The sequence below is a fragment of the Microcaecilia unicolor genome, chromosome 8 (assembly GCF_901765095.1).
Source record: "Microcaecilia unicolor chromosome 8, aMicUni1.1, whole genome shotgun sequence".
Lineage (NCBI taxonomy): Eukaryota > Metazoa > Chordata > Amphibia > Gymnophiona > Siphonopidae > Microcaecilia > Microcaecilia unicolor.
The window spans coordinates 10,687,474-10,711,843 of record NC_044038.1 but is presented as its reverse complement, the minus strand read 5'-3'; the positions used below and the strand labels follow the sequence as shown (position 1 = coordinate 10,711,843).

At 43.8% G+C, this 24,370-nt stretch overlaps 1 protein-coding gene across 2 annotated transcripts in view; it reads left to right on the top strand.

Moving 5' to 3' along the window:
* The first annotated feature begins 2,520 nt into the window (after positions 1-2,520).
* Positions 2,521-24,370, top strand: part of LOC115476385 (ubiquitin carboxyl-terminal hydrolase 22-A) — a 169,172-nt gene continuing 147,322 nt past the window's right edge. Inside the window, exon 1 of one of the 2 annotated variants that reach the window (XM_030212746.1) lies at positions 2,521-2,931. In XM_030212746.1, the coding sequence (XP_030068606.1) occupies positions 2,812-2,931 (120 nt within the window). In that variant the 5' untranslated portion in view covers positions 2,521-2,811. The remainder of the gene's footprint in view (positions 2,932-24,370) is intronic. The other variant, XM_030212745.1, reaches the window with a different exon arrangement.

Here is a 24,370-nt window from a genome sequence, read left to right as displayed (position 1 = left end):
TCTCTCCTGTGAACCACAAAAACAAACACCAACAGCCTTCAAAAACGGGACACAGTTTCTTTAATTGTAAAACTTGAAAATCAATCTTCCATTTCAGACCGACATGGGCTGTGTTTCGGCGCACAGCGCCTGTGTCACAAATAAAATGTGTTCTAATGTGAGATGGATTCAGTGTGCAACAACAAAACTTCTCCCTTTGAGGTAAAAAGAATTCCATGCACTTTGGTAAGCAATCGCTTGGCACGTTAGGAACAAAATCGGTCCCCTTGTTCTTTGGTCAGTTATACTTTGCAATCTAATTAAACTCACCAGGGAGTTTTTTTTTTGCCAATGATGAAGAAGCCTTGCTCTTTCAGCTATTAGCTGTGAGCTTCTTGAGGCTTTTTCCTCCCTGTATACTATTTTCATTTCTTGCAGATATAAATGTAAAGAATCTTTTTTCATTGATATGGTCATGCGCTAATGTTGCCATTAGCACGTGGCTATTAAAAAAATTAGTGTGTGGGTGCTTACCGTCACCCATTTTGTAGAGGTAAAGGCTCAAGAGCTATTCCTGTGCTAATCAGCTTGCGGTAATGTAGCTGTGCTGATTAGCGTAGGAATACCCACTCTCTGCCTCCCCCCCAGACACACCCCAAGAAAAAGTAAACATTTATTGCACAGTTAGAATTTGTCCCACGGTATGCCATTTTAAGTTATGTTGAACACACAGTAGCGTTTAAGACAGCTGAGTAAAAGCAACCCTTAGGGCCCTGTTTACTAAGCCATGCTGTAGGCATGTAAACTTTTTAGTGTGCGTTAACGCTAGAGACACCCATAGGAATATAATGGGTATCTCTATCATTAGTGCGCACTAATTTTTAGCTTGAGCTAAAAAGTTAGCGCACCTACAGCGTGGCTTAGTAAACACGGGCCTTACTTTGTCCAATATCTCAGCAGTTAGTTCTGTGAGTCAGGGCTAAGGCATATCAAAGTGCATTCTCCAGCAAAACCAATTTCAGAGTCCTACTTCTTCAAAGCTGTCCACCTAAAGTGCAGGTCAAATGATGCACATACAGCCTGTATCACAGTAGTCAACTTTTCAAAATGATTGGGGGTCTTGCTAAAGCCAATGGAAGTAACCCCTTCCTGGAAATGGTCAAGAAATTTGCTCAATACAGGAGGTGCTCAAGTACCCACAGAGCTGGCTCATATGACCTGTATGCTTGTATGGTTTTTAAAACTTGAAGGGGTCAAAATGTTTATCTAAATATTTAGCTGTGCTATCTAGGGGACGAGAATCTTGTTTTATATGCTCTTATACTTTATTATCTCCAAATTTTCAGGGTGTTACATTGAAAGTTATGAGTAATTAATTCCAGTACTTAGCTGTAAAATTTTGGGACACTATTCCATATCAGATTAGAACTATTACATTGTATTTTTTTTTTTTTGTTGTATTTAGAAAACAGTTGAGGACACTTTTATTTTCAAATGTAGACTGAGTTTTAGTTTGTCATAACTTGTTGTTTAATGTTTTTGTAATTCCATCTGTTTTGAGATTTTCTTTTTTTAAAGTGCAATCTGCAATGAATCCATTGGAGATATGGCGGAATATAAACTATTTATAGACTAGAATATAGAATAGGAAGCAGAGGTGCTCCTGGGGCAAGGCTGGGGAAAGGTTTGCACATGCTCACGTACTTTGCCGTCAAATATTTTACATGTGTCCAGACAGGGTTCCCGGGGTACTTTTCATAGCAAATTTGTTTTGAAAATCTACTTTCATTAATGTAGTCCCAAAATTCTCTCTTTAAGGTGAATAATTTTGCGTTTCGAGATGCAATTGGGTGCCTTCAGTTTAACTCTTTGTTCATATCCTTCCTATGTTCTTAATTTGTCTATAAGCGCAAACCATCACTTTTTGCCCAGTATCTTTAGAGCAGCGTCTAGATAGCAGGGCAGCCAAGATTTAAAAGCACAAGTTGCCCTAGTTGGGGTAGTAGCCCTTCCCCCGCAGGAAATCATCACTGGGGTAAAAGAGAGAAACTGCACAGATAAGCGGATATGACAGCATGCGCTCCAACAACCCAGCCTGCTGGGGGGCGGGCAGGCACGTCGGCAGGATGACCGACAGCACCGGCGAGCCAATCGCTTTATCCCTTCCTCAAACCGCAGGTCGGGAGGTGGGGGGGGGGAGCCCAGGCCCACGATGCAATGATTGGCGGCCGCAGCGACCAACCAATAGGCGCTCTGGCTGTGGAACTTTCAAATCGGCCCCCGTGGGAGGGGAGGGGGGGCGGGGGCGCGGTCCCTGCGGCGCTCGAGTGACGTCGCCCAGCCCGAGTCAGGCAGGCCTCGCGCGGCCGTGACGTCACAGCGGCTCCCGGCCGTCCTGCAGAGAGAGGGGAGGGGGCGGGGCAGATCCGACGCCGACCCCGCCCCTGCTCCCGCCTCCCTCGCTCTGGCGTCGCTGGCGGGCTAGGTTGATTTCGCCGAAAGAGCATTAAGAAAAAAAAAAGAAAGAAGTGGCGGTGGGGGGGAGGGCGAGCCGGAGAAATTTAAAGAGACAGCGGGTGGGGGGCAGCACCGGCACCGGGACCCCTCCTCCTCCCCCCACCCCCTCAATGAATTAAGTGAGGGAGGAGGCCCAGGCCGCCGCCCCCCCCCCCCCCGGCGCTGCTTTTGTCTGCGAGCGAGCGGGGCTTCTTCGCCTGAGGTAAAAGCCATGTCCGCCCGGTGAGGGGCCTCTCGGGGCGGCCGCCGGAGGAGGAGGAGGAGGTGACGGTCCCCCCCCGCCCCCTCCCTCAGGTGAATTGATGTGTTTTTGTCATGAGTCCGGCCGGCTGCTCCCATGTGAACAGCTTTAAGGTGGAGAACTGGAAACAGAACCTGCGAGTGATTTACCAGTGCTTCGTCTGGAGCGGGACCCCCGAGACCAGGAAACGCAAGGTGGGCACCGAGCATCACCCCTCCCCCTCCGGCAGGAGGAGGCCGGAGTGTAGGTGGTGGTGTGAATAAGGAAGTCTGAGGAGGAATGCATTCACCCCCTCCCCCCCCCTGCAGGGGTGGGGGGTCGATGATGATGATGATGGGTCTCTTATTGCCTCAGAGCCTCCTGCAACACGGAAGCTGCTTTAGAGAAAAAGAGGGGGATCTGGCCTATGATGGAGCCGAAAAGCATCTTCCTCTAAGGGCCAGATGGAGTGCCAGGGCTTCCCCCATTGTTCTGCTGCCCTTAGGGTGGGGGGCAGACCGTGTGCTTCATCTGGCTCTTGAGAGCACAACCGCAGATGCCCAGCCTGTCATCTCCTAGTCAATTATTAAAAATGGAGCAGACACTAGAACTAGGAAGAAGACGTTTCAAACCCCCCCACTTTCTTTTTATTTAGCAGTTGAAAGGCTTGGGTGTTGCCATTAAGTGCATTTCTAGATTTACTTGGCACCTTTTTCATTTTTGCAGAAGGCTGTCTGATGTAGGAGAAGTGTTTTTAGGGTTGGAGTGGAACAGCTGAATCATACGTTTCATAGATTCATGGCTAAGGAATGCATATATATATATATATGTTGATACCCGAATGGCCCATGATCTACAGTATTTGCCTACTGCAATCATAAGACGTGTAGCAACATTTTGACATAGGAAACTTAATGTTAAGTTCTTGTAAAAGTACATTAGCTTAATTCTGAAGGGATGATATTATAAAAATTGAGAGCATAGACTATTGTTTAGAATATCTGATTATTGGTGTAGTCCAACTCTGAATTTCTCCAGTTGTTCATCAAGGCAGGATGTTTACTAACCCATTTCTTACCCAAATGGTATAGGTGTCAAAAATGTTAGAAAAAGTACAGTGTGCTGGGTTAAGAAAAGGAGTATGGTGGAAAAAAAAAATCTACAAATTTGGACAAGGAAATATCAAATACATTTAGCCCTTTTGGGACCACTGTATGCTGTTATGGGTTCTGCTTGATCTGTGGTCTGCTTTGGCCATATGCCCTGCTCTCTCACCCCTCCCCCTCCCCTTTGCCATTAATGTCCCTTTGTGTCTGTCCCAATGCATGCTTGAATTCTGCCACTATTTTACTTGAGGGGGGAAAAGATACTATTTCACAGATATATGGGCAAAAATATTTTGGTGAATCTTAGAAGAATTTAGCAAGTCAGTTTTTTTTTTATTCCAGGAGAAATTTAACAGGGCAAACAGATCTTGAACTGCCATGTTCAGAGGAAGATTTAGCTATTACAGTATATGGTAAAATGCTTTTAGAACAACTCCTTAATAACATCAAAACCAAATTGATCAGCTTTGTGGAGGAAAGAGATTAGTGGTTCTGATGATGCACTTTAGACTCCAGGGAAAAGTGCTGATCCATGGACTTAACAGCAGTCGGTGTGCTTTAGTGTGGAAGGATATTTTTCCTTTTTTTTTTTTTTTTTTTTTTGCAACTGGCTGCAGACATTTTTCTTTATACCTCCTGTTAAGGTTGGACTTGATGGATCCGATGTTTGCATTGGTGGGTTGTAAATATTCTAAAATAAAGGTAATCGGTATGTTAAAAAAAAAACAAGACAGCATTTTTGATTGCTGTTTATGAAAAAAGTTTTGCATATATGATAACAAAATAAAAAAAAAAGTGTTCTATATTTTGATCTAGTCCTTCACTTTAGATATCTGATAAGGGAAATATACCACTAGTAGCTTTTTTTTGTTCACTTGCTTCATTAGGTGTAATATTTTTTGCTTTCCCCAGAAGTTCTGTTTTATAAACCAGTGCAGCCTAAGGGGAGATTATCTGACCTGCTGATACCCTCTTGGGCTTCAAGGCCTAGGTGTTACTGTTGAATTTGACTAGTGATTTCTAAACCACAAATGCCCCAGAATTTTTATTTTTGTTACATTTGTACCCCGCGCTTTCCCACTCATGGCAGGCTCAATGCAGCTTACATGGGGCAATGGAGGGTTAAGTGACTTGCCCAGAGCCCCAAGGAGCTGCCTGTGCCTGAAGTGGGAATCGAACTCAGTTCCCCAGGACCAAAGTCCACCACCCTAACCACTAGGCCACATTAGTGCAATTATTTTAAAACGTCTGTATGCTGATACATTTCTCAATTAATCTGAGTTCTTCAGGTCATATGTGACTTTCTGGCCTTCTCTGCTTGCTTTTAGTCATTTTATTCTCTGTTGGGAGGTGGAATTTAAATTGTATTCTCCTAGATCTTCCTTTGTAAGTCTTTTGAACCTGGATGTAAACAGCAAATACAGAATTACAGCTTCAGAAACCATTTTCTCTATGCAGCAATACAGAAAACATCACAGGTAAACTAGGAAAACATGGCCTAGAGGTCGTAAAGGAAGATAATGTTAGTCGAATGTCATGAAGATGCCTTAGAGCCTGCACAAAACCTTTCTTGTTTGCTCTTTATTGAGATATTTAGAAAGGAAACGTGTCAACTGGATGAAATAAGGAGTTGATGTAACTGTTTAGTGAGGAAATAAGGTAAGTACTGAAGACATTGGTGGTGTATTCACGAAAGGGTTCTGATGGGAAACTGAATCGAAACGTGCCAAACTCTTTACCGATAGATCTCGAAGACGTTAACACACACAGCCATAACCTGCATCATCTTCACATTTTGCCACCTCATTTCAGTTCTTTGCTCAATTTTAGGCGTGTCATTTTGAAAATAATTTGACCATTCATATCCTTGTCTTACTGTGCTTCCCAAGACTTGGAGGCAGATAAGGTTTTCCCATTTTCATTGCCAATATGTAGAAACTTTTCAGGAATAAGCATATACAGTGGGTTCAAATCCTATGCCTGGACTGCACAAACAAATCATGGTGAATTCAGTTTTAACTCTATAGCTGGTGTCTGGATTATGCAAATGAGGGAGTAACAGACCACCCGAACCCTCATCCACTCGCTCGTTACCTCTCGCCTTGACTATTGCAACCTACTCCTCACTGGCCTCCCACTTAACCATCTATCCCCCCTTCAATCCGTCCAGAATTCCGCCGCGCGTCTTATCTTCCACATGGACCGATATACTCACATCACCCCCTCCTCAAGTCACTTCACTGGCTCCCGATCAGGTACCGCATACAGTTCAAGCTTCTCCTACTAACCTACAAATGCACTCGATCTGCAGCCCCTCATTACCTCTCTACCCTCATCTCCCCGTACGTTCCTACCCGTAACCTCCGCTCACAGGACAAATCCCTCCTCTCAGTACCCTTCTCCACCACCGCCGCCAACTCCAGACTCCGCCCTTTCTGCCTCGCCTCACCCTATGCTTGGAATAAACTTCCCGAGCCCATACGCCATGCGCCCTCCCTGCCGATCTTCAAAACTCAATGCCCACCTTTTCGCTGTAGCTTTCGGCACATAACCACTTACCTCTATTCGGGTAACCTACACTGCCCCATTTGATTGACTGCATACTTGTCCTTTAGATTGTAAGCTCTTTTGAGCAGGGACGGTCCTTCCTTGTTTAAAATTGTACAGCGCTGCGTAACCCTGGTAGCGCTTTAGAAATGTTAAGTAGTAGTAGTAGTATTACATATAGCAGTGATTTAACCAGAGCTGAGATTGTGATGTCATAATGCCTCATTCCACCAATGCCTAAGAGCCAACCTCATCAGTGATGTCACAATGGCTCGACTGTCCTATACTTGGCCCACTTCCCCCCTTAGTGTGAAGAGTTTCAGTCTCTGGTATCCAGAGCTGAGATTGTGATGTCATAATGCCTCATTCCACCAATGCCTAAGAGCCAACCTCATCAGTGATGTCACAATGGCTTGATTGTCCTATATTTGTCTCACTCTTATCTATTAGATTGTAAGCTCTTTGAGCAGGGACTGTCTCTCTTTGTTTAATTGTACAGCGCTGCGTAACCCTAGTAGCGCACTAGAAATGTTAAGTAGTAGTAGTAATACACTTTATTTGGAAGCATCACAAGTGTTTTTCATGTCCATGTTGCATATTATGAAACAGTGTTATCAAATTGGGCACAAGTGGGCAGTTTGATCAAGAACAATGTAAGTCTGCATTCAGTTTGTGGAATCTGTTTTGTTTTGTTCAGTTTTAAGCAGTAATGCACACAGAGCCTGGTTCACAAAGAGTTTTTCCTCATATCCCTTTTAGTGTCCAAGGTGCTTAATGGGTTGTCTTGTTAAATGATTTAGTACCCATTCTTTCATGTAGTTGGAAATAGATGGGCTTTGGCCATTGTCTTAATTAGGATCCCGCTGATTTTTATTTTATCAGTAGAAATGGCTTTTGAAAGAATAGAAGTCATAAAACCACTTTAACACAGTTGGCTGAGGTACAGCACTGCACGCCCATATCTTTGATCTGGTGACTGGACTGCAGAAAATTAGTAGGGAAAAGTTACAGAAGCTGAGGCAGGTTGCAAATGTACCAAATATGCAGGGTTCAGTTGGACATCTCATCCGGTTCACTGGCCTGAACGCTTTTTTTAAAAGCTGAAATTCTGTAAGCAGGGAGCAGTTTGTTATCAAATATTCCAAAAGTGAAGTCTGTTCAGTGATGGATTTATTAATGCAGCAAAATGATGCTGCCAACATTTTATGTGGATTAATAGGTGGATAACTAGGTAGAGTGTACATTTTACATTACAGATTACATTTTGTAATTTGTTTATTTTTATCTATCTATTTGGATTTTGCTGACACCTTTTTCAGTAGTAGCTCAAGGTGATTTACATTCAGGTACACTGGGTATTTCCCTGTCCCTGGAGGCCTCACAATCGAAGTTGCTTTTCTGGGTGAGCTTAGCAGTTTGTGTGGTAACAGGATGGATACAGTTCAGGCTTTGTGAACAAATGAAATAGCTTTTTATCTGCGTTGTCTCCATTTTGGCAGTTTGTGTACGGGGGGTCTCCCGTAGAAATAATACTATTTAACCATTTTTATAGTTCTGTTGCATGTTCAGAGCGTTGTACAGTGGCAATAACTCTTCAGGTACAACATGACTCTACCCCAGACAGCTACAAGCTAAGTGGGGACCTGAGGCAAAGATAGAGAAGGTGACTTGCCCAAGATTCCCGGGAGTGTAGGCGGCAGAGGATGGAGTACTTGCCCAAGTTTCTTAGGCCACTTCTCCTCCAACTGCTGCTTCAGTTTATGAGGTTTGGACTGTATTTTGAGGATTTAATTTTATTTATTTATTAGGATGTATTTACCACCATTTTGAAGGAATTCACGCAAGACGTACAGCAAGAATAAGTCAAACATAAGTGTGAGGCAATAGTGTTTTGGATCTGGAAAATGTATTGGATATTTTCCTGCTTTATGTCCTGAAGTGTATTTCTCCTATTTGGCCAGCAGATGGTGTTTCTTTTCCTGTGAAGCTGTTACAAGGAACTGAATGTTCTGTTTCTTTAACAAAAGCAGGAAGCACACAGCAGTATACTTTTAAATCTTGTTAACTGGGCTCTGATTGGCCCAGGATCTCTTTTCCTTGAGAGTGCTGGCTTTTGCCTGCAGTTTTAGCCCGGGAGAAGAGAGAGCGAAAGCTCTTTGGTGAAACCCTGTACAAAAAACAGTTATATTTGATAACTGATGAACAGCTATATGCCCTGATCTCCCCAGGTATGTTCTAGGAAGTAAGCAAATGTTTAGTGTTATAATTGATCCATATTTCAGTTACCTGCTATTGTTTGCTAATTGCACTATTTCGTTCCACTGTTAGGTTTTTAAAAGACAATAAATAATTTAGTTTATTGCCTCTCTGTTTGGACTGCTAAATAATCCTGGTGGCTTGTGTGTTGGGTCTGTGAGTGCTTCCTGGGAACTGTTACTAGGGTGTGGCCCTAGTAACCTACAAATCACTGGGGATAATTTCAGAGCATGAGACTCGCCCAGAGGCGATTGTGACCCAGTCGGTGGGAAGAGGGTGCTAGTGTAGAGCACAAGCGGCAGGTGCAGGCAAACCTGAGCTGTGCTGGGGATAGACCCCATAAGTGGCCACGGGGTAACCCCAGGAGGGTGGCTAGGCATTTTGTGACAATAAGCAATAGACAATTACAGCATTAAAAGTATTCAAACAATACAAAGCATGGCAGTATCAACGCAATACACATTTTACTTTTAACAATTTTTATTGATGGTTCCAGAACATTAACAATCCACAATCTCACAATACACTCAGTGAAAAACAGAACACGCTGAATTATCGCAAGATCCTTAATACACCATCAAAGCTTTTTAACATTTACTCCCACCCTTCCCAACTCCCCCACCTCCCCTTGCCCTGAATCCAAAACACACCTTGCGGCAGCAAGCTTTCTAAAGCTACCATGGTAGTAAATACACCCTCATTGCTGTAACATTACTTCCCCACCCCACCCGACCCCCCTTTCCACCCCCTTGTTTAGGTCACCTAACCATAACGTATTATAAATCCAAATCTACCCCCCCCCCCTTCCTCTCTCACCTCCCTCCCCAACCTCTACGCATCCACCCTCCCACGTCCTGCATGCCTACCCCACATCTTACATATCTATTCACCCTGTATTACCCCATGGTAACAAGTTCAGGACTTGACTACGTGCTGCAATACACATTTTAATAGACAGCATAAGGTGTAAGCAGAGATGGAACGTATAGATAAGAGAGAGTAACTGGAGTAAGAAAATAAAGGACTAGTTTAAAGAGAGTTGCAAATGAGGTCAGAAAGGTGCTTGAACATGATCTTGGCTAGGGTAGGAGTGGATAAACATGTTCTGCTATAGTATGTGCAGCCGGTGTCATTTACTTCTTCCATTAAAGGCCTGGTTGAAGGGCCAAGCTTTCACCTGCTTCCTGACGTAGAGATAGGTCTTGTGTTTAAGCAGAGCCTTTCAGGGAGTGCATTCCAGAGCTTGGGGGCTACTCCGGAGAAGGCTCGCTGGTGGGTATGGCATCCTGTGATGCCCTTTGAAGAGGGTGTGGTTACGGCAACTCCTTAGTGACCTTGGAGGTGTGTAGAGGGTGATCCTGCAAGTACTCTGGGCCCTTTCCTTTAAGGGCCTTGAAGATCAGACATAAAGTTTTAAATTTGGCTCTGTATTGTACTGGTAGCCAGTGAAATTTATGCAAAAATGGTGTAATGTGGTCACGTCGCTTACAACCTTTTATTACTGCTGCAGCATTATGGTGCACCATTAACTGAATCATGGGTTTTTATCATGTGTAGGTATATATGCCGGGCCGTTTCTGGCACCGGGTTTATGCAGTGGGCTCTGTCTTATATGGTTAAGTGCTGACTCCGCCACCGGACTGCCCACAAAATGGCCGGCTTTGTGTTTAGCAGTCTATGGTGATATTCAGCAGTACTGACCAGTTAAGTGCCACTGAATATCAGCAATTAAACCATGCAGGAGTTATTTCTGGCCAGTTAAATCATCTATATATATAAAAGGCAACCCCAACGTTCTGAAGCCTCCACGGAAGTTGAGGCGCCCGAGATATCCGGTGTGCCCTGGAGTGTCTGCACCGCCCTCGCGTCAAAACGTCATGACGTCGAGGGCGGAGCTATGACACTCGAGGGCCGAAACGGCCCACAGCGAACAAGGCAAGTAGCTTCGAGGGACGGAGGGAGGGGGCCCCTTGCTAGCGCCCGTTTCATTCCGCTCAGAAACGGGCATTTTTTCCTAGTTTTGAAATATTGACCTCCAGAGAATTTTTATTTTGCATTTAGCTCGTGCCTCTTCAATAGTAGCTCAAGGTGAGTTGCATTCATAAAATTTTACTTGAACGTTTGTCAAGCTTTGGAGTAGCAGGGAAGGTCGTGGAACGGTTCAGTCCTTTTCTAGGTAATCGAACATTTCGGGTCAGGATGCTTCCTCTTGGATTCAAGTGATGTCCCTCAAGGATCAGTGTTATCTGCTATTCTTTTCAATCTTTATATGACACCATTCTGTAACATGCTTGGGACTGCAGAACAAAATTTATGTTGCTGATTTGCAATTTTTTTTTTCCCCGGTTAGTGGCACAGTTGACGAAGCTTTAACACATTTATCACAATCTCTGGTTCTGATGCATAGATTGCTTTCTAACAGATTTCAATTGAATGTAGCGAAAACTCAAGTTCTGTAGCGTTTAGTAATGGTGATTGTCCTTCCAGTTTCATGTGTGATACCTATCGTATTGGAAATCCAGTATTGGAGAGTCCTGCTGGATTCCTCGTTATCTATGAAGAGTCACATTAAACAACTTATTAACACTGTCCCTTTTTTTTTTTTTTTTTGAAAGTGCGAGTATTGAGGAGAATGAGGGCGTACGATTATGCAGAGTTTTGTGTTACCACATTTTGATTACTATAAGTTCTTACTTGTGGGACAACCAGCTTATATGATGGAGTCACTACAAGTTGTGCAGAACTCTAGCTCCTATGATTGCACAAATTTCACACCATGAGCATATTTCCCCAGTTTTAGTTTCTTTACATTGGTTGCATGTTGAAAAAAGGATTTCTTTAAAAATTTTAACTCTAGTCTTTAAGATTTTGAAGGATGATGCACCAGCTATTTTGTTCTTTACTTTGAAGTTGTATAAACCACGCAGAACTAGATAGTTGCACGGGGACAGAAATCTTGCCCATCCCCACAAGAATTTAACCTGTCCTTACTCATCCGCGCAAGAATTTAATGGTACATTTTTTTTAAAAATCCGGTTGGCTCTCATCTCTTTCTGGGTTCAAGCCGCAGCACTGCAGGCAAGGAAGGAAAGGAACTTGGAACACTCTGGTGCGCACACGTAAGACTTGTCTCTGATTCACTGACACTGTGTGCTGAGAAGTCGCCACATGTACGTGTCAGTAGGTCAGGTGATATCTGATGCTTGTGCCTGTGTCAGAGCTGAGGTCTGTGCGTCAGCCCGGGAGCAGAGAGGATTAATAGTAACATAGTAAGTGACGGCAGATAAAGAACTGAATGGTCCATCCAGTCTGCCCAATAGTCACACTCGTTATCAATTCATGATTAAATCAGCAATGAACATGATATTTTATACTTGATTATGGTCTTTCATCTGCATCTCCGGGACATAGACCATAGAAGTTCGCCCAGCCCTGTCCTTATTTTCCAACTGCTGGAGTTGCAGTCGAAGCCCACTCCAGCTTATTTGTCTTCTCATATGCGGGTCACAGACCATAAAAGTCTGTCCAGCACTGCCCTCATGTTCCACCCACTAAAGTTGCTGTCTGAGCCCTTTCCAGTCCAACTTAAACCAGATTACCATATACGAGACACAGACTGTACAAGTCTGCCCGGTATTGGCCCTAGTTCATCACAGCCAAGGTCACCAACTAGGCTTCACTTGACACTTCCACACACATGCAGCCATTTAAGTTTAGGTTTTTTTATAACTTCCAATTATAGAGATCCCGTTCATCCCACACCTTTTTGAATCCGTCACCATTTGTATCTCTATCACCTACTTAAAGGAAGACTTTCCGCATCTGTGCTGTTAAGGCAAGGAGAAGGAGGAGGAGACAGCACTCAAAGAACTTGGCACTTGGTAGGTGAGAGGCTGATGCAGGTGCAGCTTACACTTAGGCGGGAACCCTGCAGGAGCTGCTTCCGTCCCCACAGGAATTCCTGAGAACCCCGTTCCTTTGCAGGTATCTAGTCAGAACCCTTAGGTCTGCTAGGAAATTACTTCTGGAAGTTCCTAGCTTCCGTTCTGTTAGTTTGCTAGGTCTTCGATCATCTGTTTTCCAAGTGATGGGACCTACTCTATGGAATGCCTTGCCTGCTGATTTGCATAAATTGTTTTATCTTATTTGTAGAAAACAGCTCAAGGCTGTGTTGGGCCGGCAGTAGTTCCATTATAGCATGCAGTAAGCCTGCGTTGGGCTTACCATTATTTTGTAAAAAAAAAACCCATAATTCTTATGACTCTGCTTAGTAAGTGGAATATTCTTGCAACTGTTTGCTTTGAATTTCAGTGGAATCACTTCATACCTATTGGAGTCAAATTGGACATATAGTACCTTGATTGATGATAATACTTAGCATAGGCTTCCTTTGTGTGTATTTCAGCTTTTTGGGGCGCAGGACAGAAAATATGTTGGTCCCTGATGGTTACCAGATATGGGAAGTGCCACGGAACACCTTAGGTCAATCTGATTTTTTTACTACTTTTTTCAACTTTTACGTGTAACTTTGTGTTGCTAGGAAAATTACTTGTGTAAGTTTCATGCCATTAAAAAAAAAATAAGTGTTATGTCTGAATCATCTTTATGTTAATCAGCAATAGAAAGTTACATGCACAAGTTGGAAAAACACAGGGCTAGAAATGATTTTACATGTACTCCATTTAGCTCATAATCAGAATGAAATTAAAGGTTCGTTTCAGTTCATTCTAGATGAAAGTGCATCCACCAGTCCATCCTGACAAAGCAGCTTGTGATCTGCCCTTGAAATGAGTAGCTTTTCTGCATATTTTTTTTTCCTGTGGTAAGCCTGTCACTCAATATGATCACAGGATTGAACTTTATTTATTTACATTTTGAAAATGCTTTTCTTCATTGTGGGTGGATGTTTTTAAGCAACAAAGATGTAACGTAGAGAGGCAGGGCACAGAGCGTGAATCAGAAGAAAAGATTCCACATCTATTGCATGGCATATCCAAACTTCATATGGAAAGTATCGATGTGCGATAGAAAATAGTATCGCTTTTAGGAAACTTGATAGTTTTGTCGCATTGTCACAAGGTCTTCAAACACTGGTTTCCAGTTGACTTCCACTGCCTATAATGATAACTGGATTCTCATACATCTTCGGTGTAACATACCATTCTGTGCGAAGTGATTAGCAACACTCTTCCAAAGATGATCATTTCCATCATTTCAACAGTTTTGGCTAATTTAACGTGGTCACTGGTGTTGTAGAGTAGATTTGTTTTTACATTTATGCATTCTTGTATCTCACTATTATCCAAAAACAAATTTTGGTTCAAAGTGGCTTACAATTTACATTTTGGTGGAGTTACAATAGTGTTGTGCAATGTGGAGAGGACATCTACAATTCGTGTGGTTATTCATCTATAGAATTTTTGAAGCGATAGATTTGAGGAGGAAAGGTAGTGCTAGCTTTTGTGTTCAGTTGTAGAGTTTTGGTGATACTTATTCATATAGTTTTTGAAGGGGTAGATTTGAAAGGACGGCAACGATATCTTTGTGATTAGCTGTAGAATTTTTTGAAGAGGTAGGTTTTCATTTCTTTCATGCTTATGGTTTTTGGTATCGAGTTCCACCATTTGGAACCCAGGTAGCTAAATCCTGCTGTGTAGATAGTTTTGTAGATGGTGTTCTTGCAGTTGGGTAGATGTAGGAGTAGGTAGTTTCTGTTTTCTGGGCTGGCATTTCTTGAGGATAGTCCAATCATGTTAAGCGTATATTCGGGTGCTATTCCGAATAGTATCTTGAAGATTAGGGTGCTCATTTTTGCTATGAGTCAAGGCAAGAATATTTTTCAATGTAGTGTTTCAAGCAGTGAAAGCTTAGGAAATATCTTCATCTTTCAAAATGGTGGTTAGAATTGTTGACATCCTCAATTCCCCCTCCCCCCCCCCCCCCCCCCCCCTGGCTACGTGTACATTTGTTTGCTTAAATTCAGTTTCTGACCAAAAGAAGTTTATAGAATACATGACTTCAATTTTCTCTTGTACTCTGCTCTTTAGGTGATCAATCTAAAAGCAGCAGTCTTACGGGCATAAGGGAGATGTTTTGTTTTAAAATAATATACATAGTAACATAGTAGATGACGGCAGAAAAAGACCGGCACGGTCCATCCAGTCTGCCCAACAAGATAAACTCATATGTGCTATTTTTTGTGTATACCCTACCTTGATTTGTACCTGTCCTCTTCAGGGCACAGACCATATAAGTCTGCCCAGCATTATCCCCGCCTCCCAACCACCAGCCCCGCCTCCCACCACCGGCTCTGGCACAGACCGTATAAGTCTGCTCAGCACCATCCCCACCTCCCAACCACCAGTCCCGCTTCCCACCACCAGCTCTGGCACAGACCGTATAAGTCTGCTCAGCACCATCCCCACCTCCCAACCACCAGCCCCGCCTCCCACCACCGGCTCTGGCACATGAATGGTCTGTGACTTGGACCTGGCTTCTCTTCCAGAATCTGGCACACAGAGGTGTATTTTCAAAGCACTTAGGTTTACAAAGTTACATTGTAACCTATGGAACTTTGTAAGTCTAAGTGCTTTGAAAATGAGCCCCATAGGCTCCCTTTTCTTCATGGAAGCTGTTGGTAGGATTATTGTAACGCAGCAAGCAGTGTGCGATTTTTGGCTATCACACTAACATGAAAACTGCGTGTCAGAGATTTCTTTGGCATTATTTACTTTGAGCACATTTCAACCTAGCTGAAACTTTGCTCAGTTGTAGTGACGTTGATTTTGTTGTATGAAAGTCCTGGATAATACCATCAAAATATTGATGTGTAAAATCCTTTCTAGTGATCTCATTGCCTAGTCTGCTTTTATTTTATTTTAGAAGGTAAATAATGCGAAGTCTGAATTTGATCCCGTATAGCATGCAGTTAGTTTCTTGTAAACTGCTTTTACTTGTTTTTTGCACCTTCTCATACAAGCAAATAATACAGAATTCTGCTAAGCTGGAAGTGAAATAAAGGTATTGCTTGCTATACTTGTTACCGAAGAAGTATTGTTTACAAAGTTCAGTTACACTGACACGAAACAAAAGGCCAGTAATAAATCAAAGACTTGCATAGTGTCTTATTTTGAAGAAGGCTGTGATGACCCAATTGTTGAAAAAGGAAGGGCTGATGAATCTAATTGTCAAAATTATTGACCAAGCTTCATCTTGCCAATGTTGGCCAAGTTGATTGAGAAGGAGGTGGGAGGACTAATCCTTTCCAGATGTAGGGCAGGCAAGATTCAGAGTAGGAAGTGAGACTGAAACGCTGTTGGGGGGGGGGGGGGGGGGAGGGGGGTATATAAGATTATATGTACCGTATATGTATTTGGGTAAGGTGTTCCAGTGGTGTCGATATCCTTAAATCTAACAGCTACCTTTGGTTTAGTGGAGCTTTCTTTAAATGATGGATGTTGATTGATTGGATTTAGTCATTCATGGGTATCAGGTGCTTAGGAGTGAGAAGGTGGTGCTGAACTTCATACTTGGAGTTGGGGCATACCTCATTCCCCTCCCTGGGGGAGGTAGAATTTTATACACATGTTGATTATGTTTATTATGGGTTGGACTTGTTGAATAGTGATTTAGTTTTGAACCTGGAGAAGACAAGATTGTATGCTGTTTTGACATTTGGATAGGGTGGTGTTATCAGTATGTCCCATGACTGATAATGGAGTACTTACATGGAAGGAGGACAGGAGATCATTCGGAGTGATTTTAGAGCTTTTCAGAGTTGGGGTTGTGTAGATTTCAAATGTTATCAGAACTGTTTGTTTTAAATAACATTTGATTTGGCAAATTTGACCTTTTTTGATGGTACAGTCATTAAGTTATTGGTATATTGCATTGCTACAATGCTTTGTATGTAGGCTTGCCAAATTTAACTAGGAAACTGCAGATAATACAGAATGCCGCTGTTGGGTTGGGTGGCAGGAGTTCCAGCATGCAAATTGGAAACCAATGTAAGTTTTTTTTTTTAAAGGTATTAGTAATGATTTTTTAAGATGCTGTTGACAGAGGCCTGGATATTTACGGGATTGTTTGCAGTGCTGTGTGGCTGGTAGAATGTTGCAGTCTACACAGGGCAGTTTTTTCATTGTACGCAATATGAAGAAGGTGTGATGTTGCTCCTGAGGAATGGGATAGGTGTCTCAAGCTTATTAGAATTTTAGGAACTTTAAAAAAAACAAATTCTTTCCTGGTGAGGAATTAGAGGGTGAGGGATATGACAGAGTTTTGTTTTGTTTTTAATGATGTTTACTGCTTTTATATTGTTTTATAGCATAGAATAACAATAAAAACAATATTGAATTCTTCAGGAAGATGGTATAAAAGTTTTATAAATTTGTGCTGCCCATGCATCGAACCTCTCTCAGAAAGAAATGTTTCTTCAGTATGCATTCTGCCTGAAGTTTCTTTTTGGACTTTTAAAATCATTTGAATAGCATTTCAATTTCTTTATGCACTGAAATTTGCTAGATGTGCGTCTTATCACACTGTCGATCATGCTTAAAAACCCCATATTTATTCTGCCTTTTTGGGCCATCTAATTAAATTTTAAAAATATCTCCTTAGGGTTATTTCATTGCTCCTCCAAAAAGTTTCTTGGGGATAATACAGATAAGATACATCTTGCTTTCTACTTGTTTCCTGCAGGCGCATTACATGTAGGCATTCCTAAACCTTGTCCAGCACGCCTGTGTCTACCAACAGTGGAGAAAAAGGGGTGTTACTGGTGCCAGGAACAGTCTCTCCTCTAAGCATAACTTTACTGTTTGGCTCAATTCAGTGTTGACAGACCCTTTTGCCGGTAACCTTTTATCAAAAGAGAAATATCTATGTAATAATTGGTAACTCTGCTTCCCTGGATGGCTGGGTTCGTAACAGCATGCTGATGTCAGCTCGCCTCCAGCATTCCCTTCCCTCTCAGTGTCCCGCCCTCGTGGAAAGATGAAATGATGTCAGAGGAGGGCGGGACACTGAGAGGGAAGGCAAGGGAAGGCTGCAGGCGACGCGAGCCCAGCCTGCCGCCGCCGCGAACGGAGGTAAGGTGAATGGCTTAAAGGCAGGGCGGCATGATTTCCCATCCATTTGCGATGACGACGGCTGAGAACAGGACCAGTTATGGTATTGGTACTAGGGCTGTACCGAATACTTGTATTCAATTCGGCCGAATAGCGATTTAAGTTAAAATAATCCGGATCTCTACTGTGCTAAATTCTATTAAAATAAACACTTGATCTCTGACATGATAGAGGTATATACAATAATGAGTGGACTAGAACAGGTGGATGTGAAGCATGTGTTCACACTTTCCAAAAATACTAGGACTAGGGGGCATGCGATGAAACTACAGTGTAGTAAATTTAAAACAAATCGGAGAAAATTTATCTTCACTCAACGCATTATTAAACTCTGGCATTTGTTGCCGGAGAACGTGGTGAAGGCGGTTAGCTTGGCAGAGTTTAAAAAGGGGTTAGACGGTTTCCTAAAGGACAAGTCCATAAACCGCTACTAAATGGACTTGGGAAAAATCCACAATTCCAGGAATAACATGTATAGAATGTTTGTACGTTTGGGAAGCTTGCCAGTGCCCTTGGCCTGGATTGGCCGCTGTTGTGGACAGGATGCTGGGCTCGATGGACCCTTGGTCTTTTCCCACTGTGGCATTACTTATGTACTTACTAGTAAAACATGCCCGTTTCTGGAGCAAATGAAACGGGCGCTAGCAAGGTTTTCCTCCCGAACTCCCCCCCCCCTCCCTACCCACTCCTTCGGCGTTGTGAAGCAACTGACCACCATTGTTCCGGACCTCATCAACGCACGCCACCTTCTTCTCCCGAGTCCTTGTTGGTTGTAAAGCCACTGACGCCATTGCTCCGCCCTCGACGTCATCATGTTTGACGCGAGGGCGGGGCCCAGACACAGCGATTTCGGTGGCTTCACCACCACGAACCCTTCGAACCGGAAGGAAGTGCCCGCAGGTACTGACAGTGACGTCAGTGTCCTCAGAACGTTGAGGGTGAGTTTTATTATATAGGATGTTCAAGATGTATTTGGTACAGCTCTATTGATACATCAGCTGTCATCTTGTTGACTTTCCCAAGTTAACATTTTTTTGTGATGAGTATGTGGATTTGGGGAGTCTTTGTATTCTCTCTTCATATTTGCTGTGTCGGTTAAGAGGTCAAGATGTTAAGGAATCCGTTGTGCATCAAGTTTTCATATGGAAAACTCTAGTTCTGGTAGGTTAATTATGATATTACTTTGTGATCTATTTTTCAGATCCATCAGGTTTTCTTTTTTCCTTCTGTAAAGTATACTTTTGATCTTTTTGAGTCTGAGATTTCTGTTAGTGGACCTTCCGTTCTGTCTTCCTACTACAGAATCTGGTGTTCAGCCTCCTGTATTTTTTTTAGTACAGTGTGTTCCAGGCTTCACGATAAAGTTCCTCCACAACAGATTTGCATTTTTCAGAGCTCGTCCTGCACCGTTGTGACCTGTTTAGCTATTCTTTGAAAATCCTTAGTTGAAATTCTTTATTGGGTCCTCAAGTTTGGGAGCAGGAATTTATTCGGGCACTGTTTTGGATTTATCCCCAGCTGTGTTTTTATTTTTGTTTATTTTAAATGTAGAAGTCCTTTCTTGGGACATTTCTAAGAAATGATTTCCCCATGCAAGGGGTTTGAGAGCGTGATTTCCCCATGCAAGGGGTTTGAGAGCGTGATTTCCCCATGCGAGGGGTTTGAGAGCGTGATTTCCCCATGCGAGGGGTTTGAGAGCGTGATTTCCCCATGCGAGGGATTTGAGAGCGTGATTTCCCCATGCGAGGGGTTTGAGAGCGTGATTTCCCCATGCGAGGGGTTTGAGAGCGTGATTTCCCCATGCGAGGGGTTTGAGAGCGTGATTTCCCCATGCAAGGGGTTTGAGAGCGTGATTTCCCCATGCAAGGGGGTTGAGAGCGTGATTTCCCCATGCAAGGGGTTGAGAGCGTGATTTCCCCATGCAAGGGGGTTGAGAGCGTGATTTCCCCATGCAAGGGGTTTGAGAGCGTGATTTCCCCATGCAAGGGGGTTGAGAGCGTGATTTCCCCATGCAAGGGGGTTGAGAGCGTGATTTCCCCATGCAAGGGGTTTGAGAGCGAGGTGTTTCCAAATTGGAGCAGTAGGCAGTGTCCAAAGCTGGTGATGAGAGAATGAAATGTTCACAGTTCAACTACACCACAAGATGTCCCCAAATATTAAATTTGAAACGCTTTCATTTGTGCTGCTTTCTGCTTCTGTTGTCTTGACGTGAATTCCCATTATCTGTGCTACACTGCCTTATATTTTGCTCTTTCAGTTCCAAAATCTGTGCTTTGTTCCTGTTTTCTGTACCCTGCTTTTCCCAGGAACTTAGCAAGACTGTACTCGATTTCAAGGTTGCATGTGTTTAACCTTCCTTCAGTCTGGAGTGATAATTCAGGTTGGTTTCTGATGACTAGCACATGCGTTGGGGGATTCCTTCTCTCCAGATTTGTTGGCTGCACACCACTGGAGAAAAATTAATCTAAATGATCTCCCATGACAAGATACCCATCTTGCAAATCCTTTAAATGGCATTATAGCTGTTACCTCTGGGGAAATTCTGTGTAAATTTAAATAAATAGAAATTCAGCATTGTTTCTATTTGTCAGAATTTTTTCCTATTTTTTTTTTTTTTATAGAATTTTTCATTTTCCATAATGCACCAGTCATAGAGTCCGGTCCTTCCCAGGCCTGACCCTTTTACACCCAGCACACACAGTGAAAAAGAGAGAAAAATGTAGTCAGATAAAGACCATATGGCCTTTCCAGTCCGCCCATCTATGCCATCTAAGCTCCCTATCATTCCCTTAGAGATCCTGTGTACTTGTCCCAAGCTCTGTATGCTGTCCCTCCACCCCCCTCTCCCAACTTGCTCCGATTCCTTCCGTGGATTAATTCCCTGTTAAAGAGCAGCCTTCTGTCTCCCTTTTCCCAGGCTAGGCCACCTCTCTAGCTTTTTCTTACTGCTTGTGTTGGCGCTTTAATAGTAGGACCCTGGCACTTGTGCCCTTTGGGTATACAGCTGCTCTCCCTGCCTCGGCGGTCTTTGTGCACCCATGCAGCTGCACTTCTTTCCTTCTGGGCTCACATGAGCCGACACAGATGCTCACCCTGCCCTTTCCAGTCTGTTCAGGCTGGTACAGCTGTCTGTTTACTTCTTCCAGGCCCCCTTCGGTCAACACGGCTGCCTCCTCTGCCAAAATCTATAACAGAAATTCAAAAATTCTATAGGGAGGAGAATTGTGCATAGTTGTGCAGTATTCCTCCAGGGTAACACATTGGGTTTTGTTTAACAAAAATACTAGGAGCTAGATTTATTAATGTTTATCATCATGTATGCATTAACGTACATCATTTTATGACGTGTTCTATTTTATGCAGTGAATCCTAGTTACTAATAACGTACATTAAAACAGTAGCACATGTAAACCAATAAAGTTTTTTTTTTTTTTTTTACAGTTTTTACAAATGTATTAATTCAGAATTAAACTTTTTAAACCCATGAGACTTATCTGTTGTCCAAGGGTTCAAACTAAGGGCCTGATTGCTTCTCACAGGTCTTCCGCTCAGCCATCTCTCTCCTCTTCAATCTGTTCAAAACTCTGCCGCACGACTAATATTTCGCCAAAGTCATGCCCATATCAGCCCTCTCCTGAAATCGCTTCACTGGCTCCTTATCCATTTCCGTATACAATTCAAACTCCTCTTATTGACCTATAAGTGCATTCACTCTGCAGCCCCTCACTACCTCTCCACCCTCATCTCTCCCTAGAACTCCGTTCACTAGGCAAATCTCTCCTAGTTGCACCCTTCTCCTCCATCGCTAACTCCAGACTCCGCTTCTTCTATCTCGCCGCACCTTATGCCTGGAATAGGCATCCTGAGCCATTACGCCTAGCTCCATCCCTGGCTGCCTTGAAATCCGGGCTAAAGGCCTACTTGTTTGATGCCGCTTTCGACTCCTGACTTGTCACTTTTATCTTATCCTTGTGTTCTTCTGTCTGTCCTTCCCTTATCCTTATTGATCCTGTCTGTTTGTCCTGATTTAGATTGTAAGCTCTTTTGATCAGGGACTGTCTTCCTTCATGTTCAATTGTAAAGCGCTGCGTACGACTGATAGCGCTATAGAAGTGATTTATAGTTATAGTAGTAGTGATTGGCTGTGGCTATAACACTGCCTCTTCCTCCCCCCCCCCCCCCCACTTCTTTGCGTGGGGTTGGGGAATATTGGTCAGGTCCTAAATGTGCAGAAGTTAGGGGAAGCGTCAGTATAATTGTATGGCCATGTGAAAAAACTTATGTGCATGTCTGTATAATCTATCGGACAGAAAAACTTGCTTTGTCCTTTCCTGTTTTCAACAGTTATCCGTCACACACTTTCAACCATTAAGCTGAATGTCAATGTGACACGTGAAGGATTTTCACGCTGTTGTGATTGCTTGGGAGTTTAGTGAATGATATAAATCGGTTGCATTCACTTTTTAAATTTTTCTGCAGTGATTAGCGAGAGTAAAAGTGGTATCTATACTGGGTCATGTCCTTAAGCAATAAGCAGACCCTTTCCTCATGATACTGGATAATCTGCTCTCCAGAGGTAAGTAGTTTCCATGGGTTCACGCACGCCGCTTTGTTTATCGTAGGCTTTCCAAGTTTAGTGCTAGAACTTAACTCTGCAATAGTGCTGCAGCTGTTTGTCCCAGTTAGGAGCTTTTAGTTATCAGTGTGGGGCATTTTTGATAAGACATCTAGGTCAAACTTTGGACGTTTTGCACTAAGCATCCCAAGTTCAAATAGGAAAAACAGCCATTTAAAAAAAAGCAAAACATATCTTTTTTTTTTTTTCAAAAATACCATTTGTAAAGTCTTTTTGTGCTTTATGCGTTTCTTTTCAGACCATTAAAAAAAAAAAACAGAGAAGTGAAAAACGTAGAAAATCAAGCCATTGGGATGTAGGAGGGGGCCAGCATTTTTAGTAGACTGGTCCTCCAGACATCCTAGGAGAGCAATGGGGCACCCTAGGGGACACTGCTGTGGACTTCATATAAATGTTCCCACCGTTGCGCCCTCATCTTGTTTCTGAGCCCTCCAAAACCCATCACCCTCAACTGTACACCATTACAGTAACCCTTATGGATGAAAGGGACACTTTTATATGTGGGTACAGTGGGTGTCTGGTGAGTTTTGAAGGGCTCACAGTTTCCACCACAAGTGTATGCTGGGGGAGGTATGGGCCTGGGTCTAACTGTCTACAGTGCACTGCACCCACCACTAGACTACTCCAGGGATCTGCATGCTGCTCTAATAGATCTGGCTATAACATCTGAGGCTGGCATAGAGGCTGGTAAGTAATACTTTTTTCCATTACGTTCATTCCCACTATTCCAGGACGAGTGGGTAGTTAATGTCCATCGACCAGCAGGTGAAGATAGAAAATGCAGAACTGAGCACCACTACATAGCTCCCTGCTAGCAGCTCAGCTCCTCAGTATCTTCTATCTCCAGGAGGTGGATGGACAGAACTTCCTCTGTCTCTGGTTATGAGGCCTTGCTCCTGAACTGGTTCCCAGTTGAGCAGACATACCTGGTGGTGCTGGGTCCCTGTCATGCCTTCCCCCTAGGATGTTCTGCGCCTTTACCCTGTTTTTTCCTCTATGTAAGAGCCTGCTCAGCAACCAGTCTACTCAGAAGATGAGGAGTCGCAGGCAACACAGTGAGTCTGGCAGGCTGGTTCTGCTGCCGTGCCCTGCTGTGGCGGGGGGGGGGGGGGGGGGTGTGGACCCAGGGTGGTGGGTCCTTTTTGCTGTGCTTCAGGCCTCAGGACATTGATGGGAGCACTGCGTGTTGGTGCTACAAAAAGGAACATGGAGGAAGTGGAGGAGCAGTTTTAGTGATTGGATCAGGGGAGCCTGGTGCAAATCTTACTACTGCTCTTTGAGGTCTTTGGCCGATACAATCAGACCGTGATTCCTCCTAAGACAGAAACTGCCTAATCTCCTGATTCTATAAAATAAAGCGGGTGGGTAGCGCGGTGCGCCACATGTTTTCCCACGCAGCGGCAGTCCCTGGCCTTGGCAGTCCCTGCTTAGAGTACGACCTGCTGCCCGTCATTGGGCTGCTAGGAGCAGTGCACGGTGTGCAGTCCAGTTTCCGGGTGGAGGAGCTGATTCAGGTCTGGCACATACAGGGCTCGCTCGGTTACAGCAGCACTTTTCTTTCGACTCCGGTCCCCGATGCAGGGCCTCGGTGCTTTGCCTCAGAAGGAGGCGGGAATGGCGGTCATTTTGTTTTTCGGCAGAAGTGAAGCCCCCGCGCAGCCGGCTGTGTCGGGGGGGGGGGGGGGGGCCCTGGGTCAGGGCCATCCCTTCATCTGCTCCACCAAGCCTTGGGCTTGGGCTAGGAGTCTCTTCTCCAGCGGGCCTGGCAGCTCCGGCAAGAGAGAGGACATGGGGATCTCCCTGCCTGTTCCCAGGGGATTGCGACTGCTGCCCCATGGAGACTTAGTCTCGGATTTCGCTGCAGTTGGGCTGCTAGGAGGTGGCCCCCTGATTTCAGAGGCAATTGCCGCGCTCCCTTGGGGAGTTTCCGGAAGGTAGGCGGCTAGCCTTATGAAGGGCCTCAGGGGCCCGTTCAGGGTGT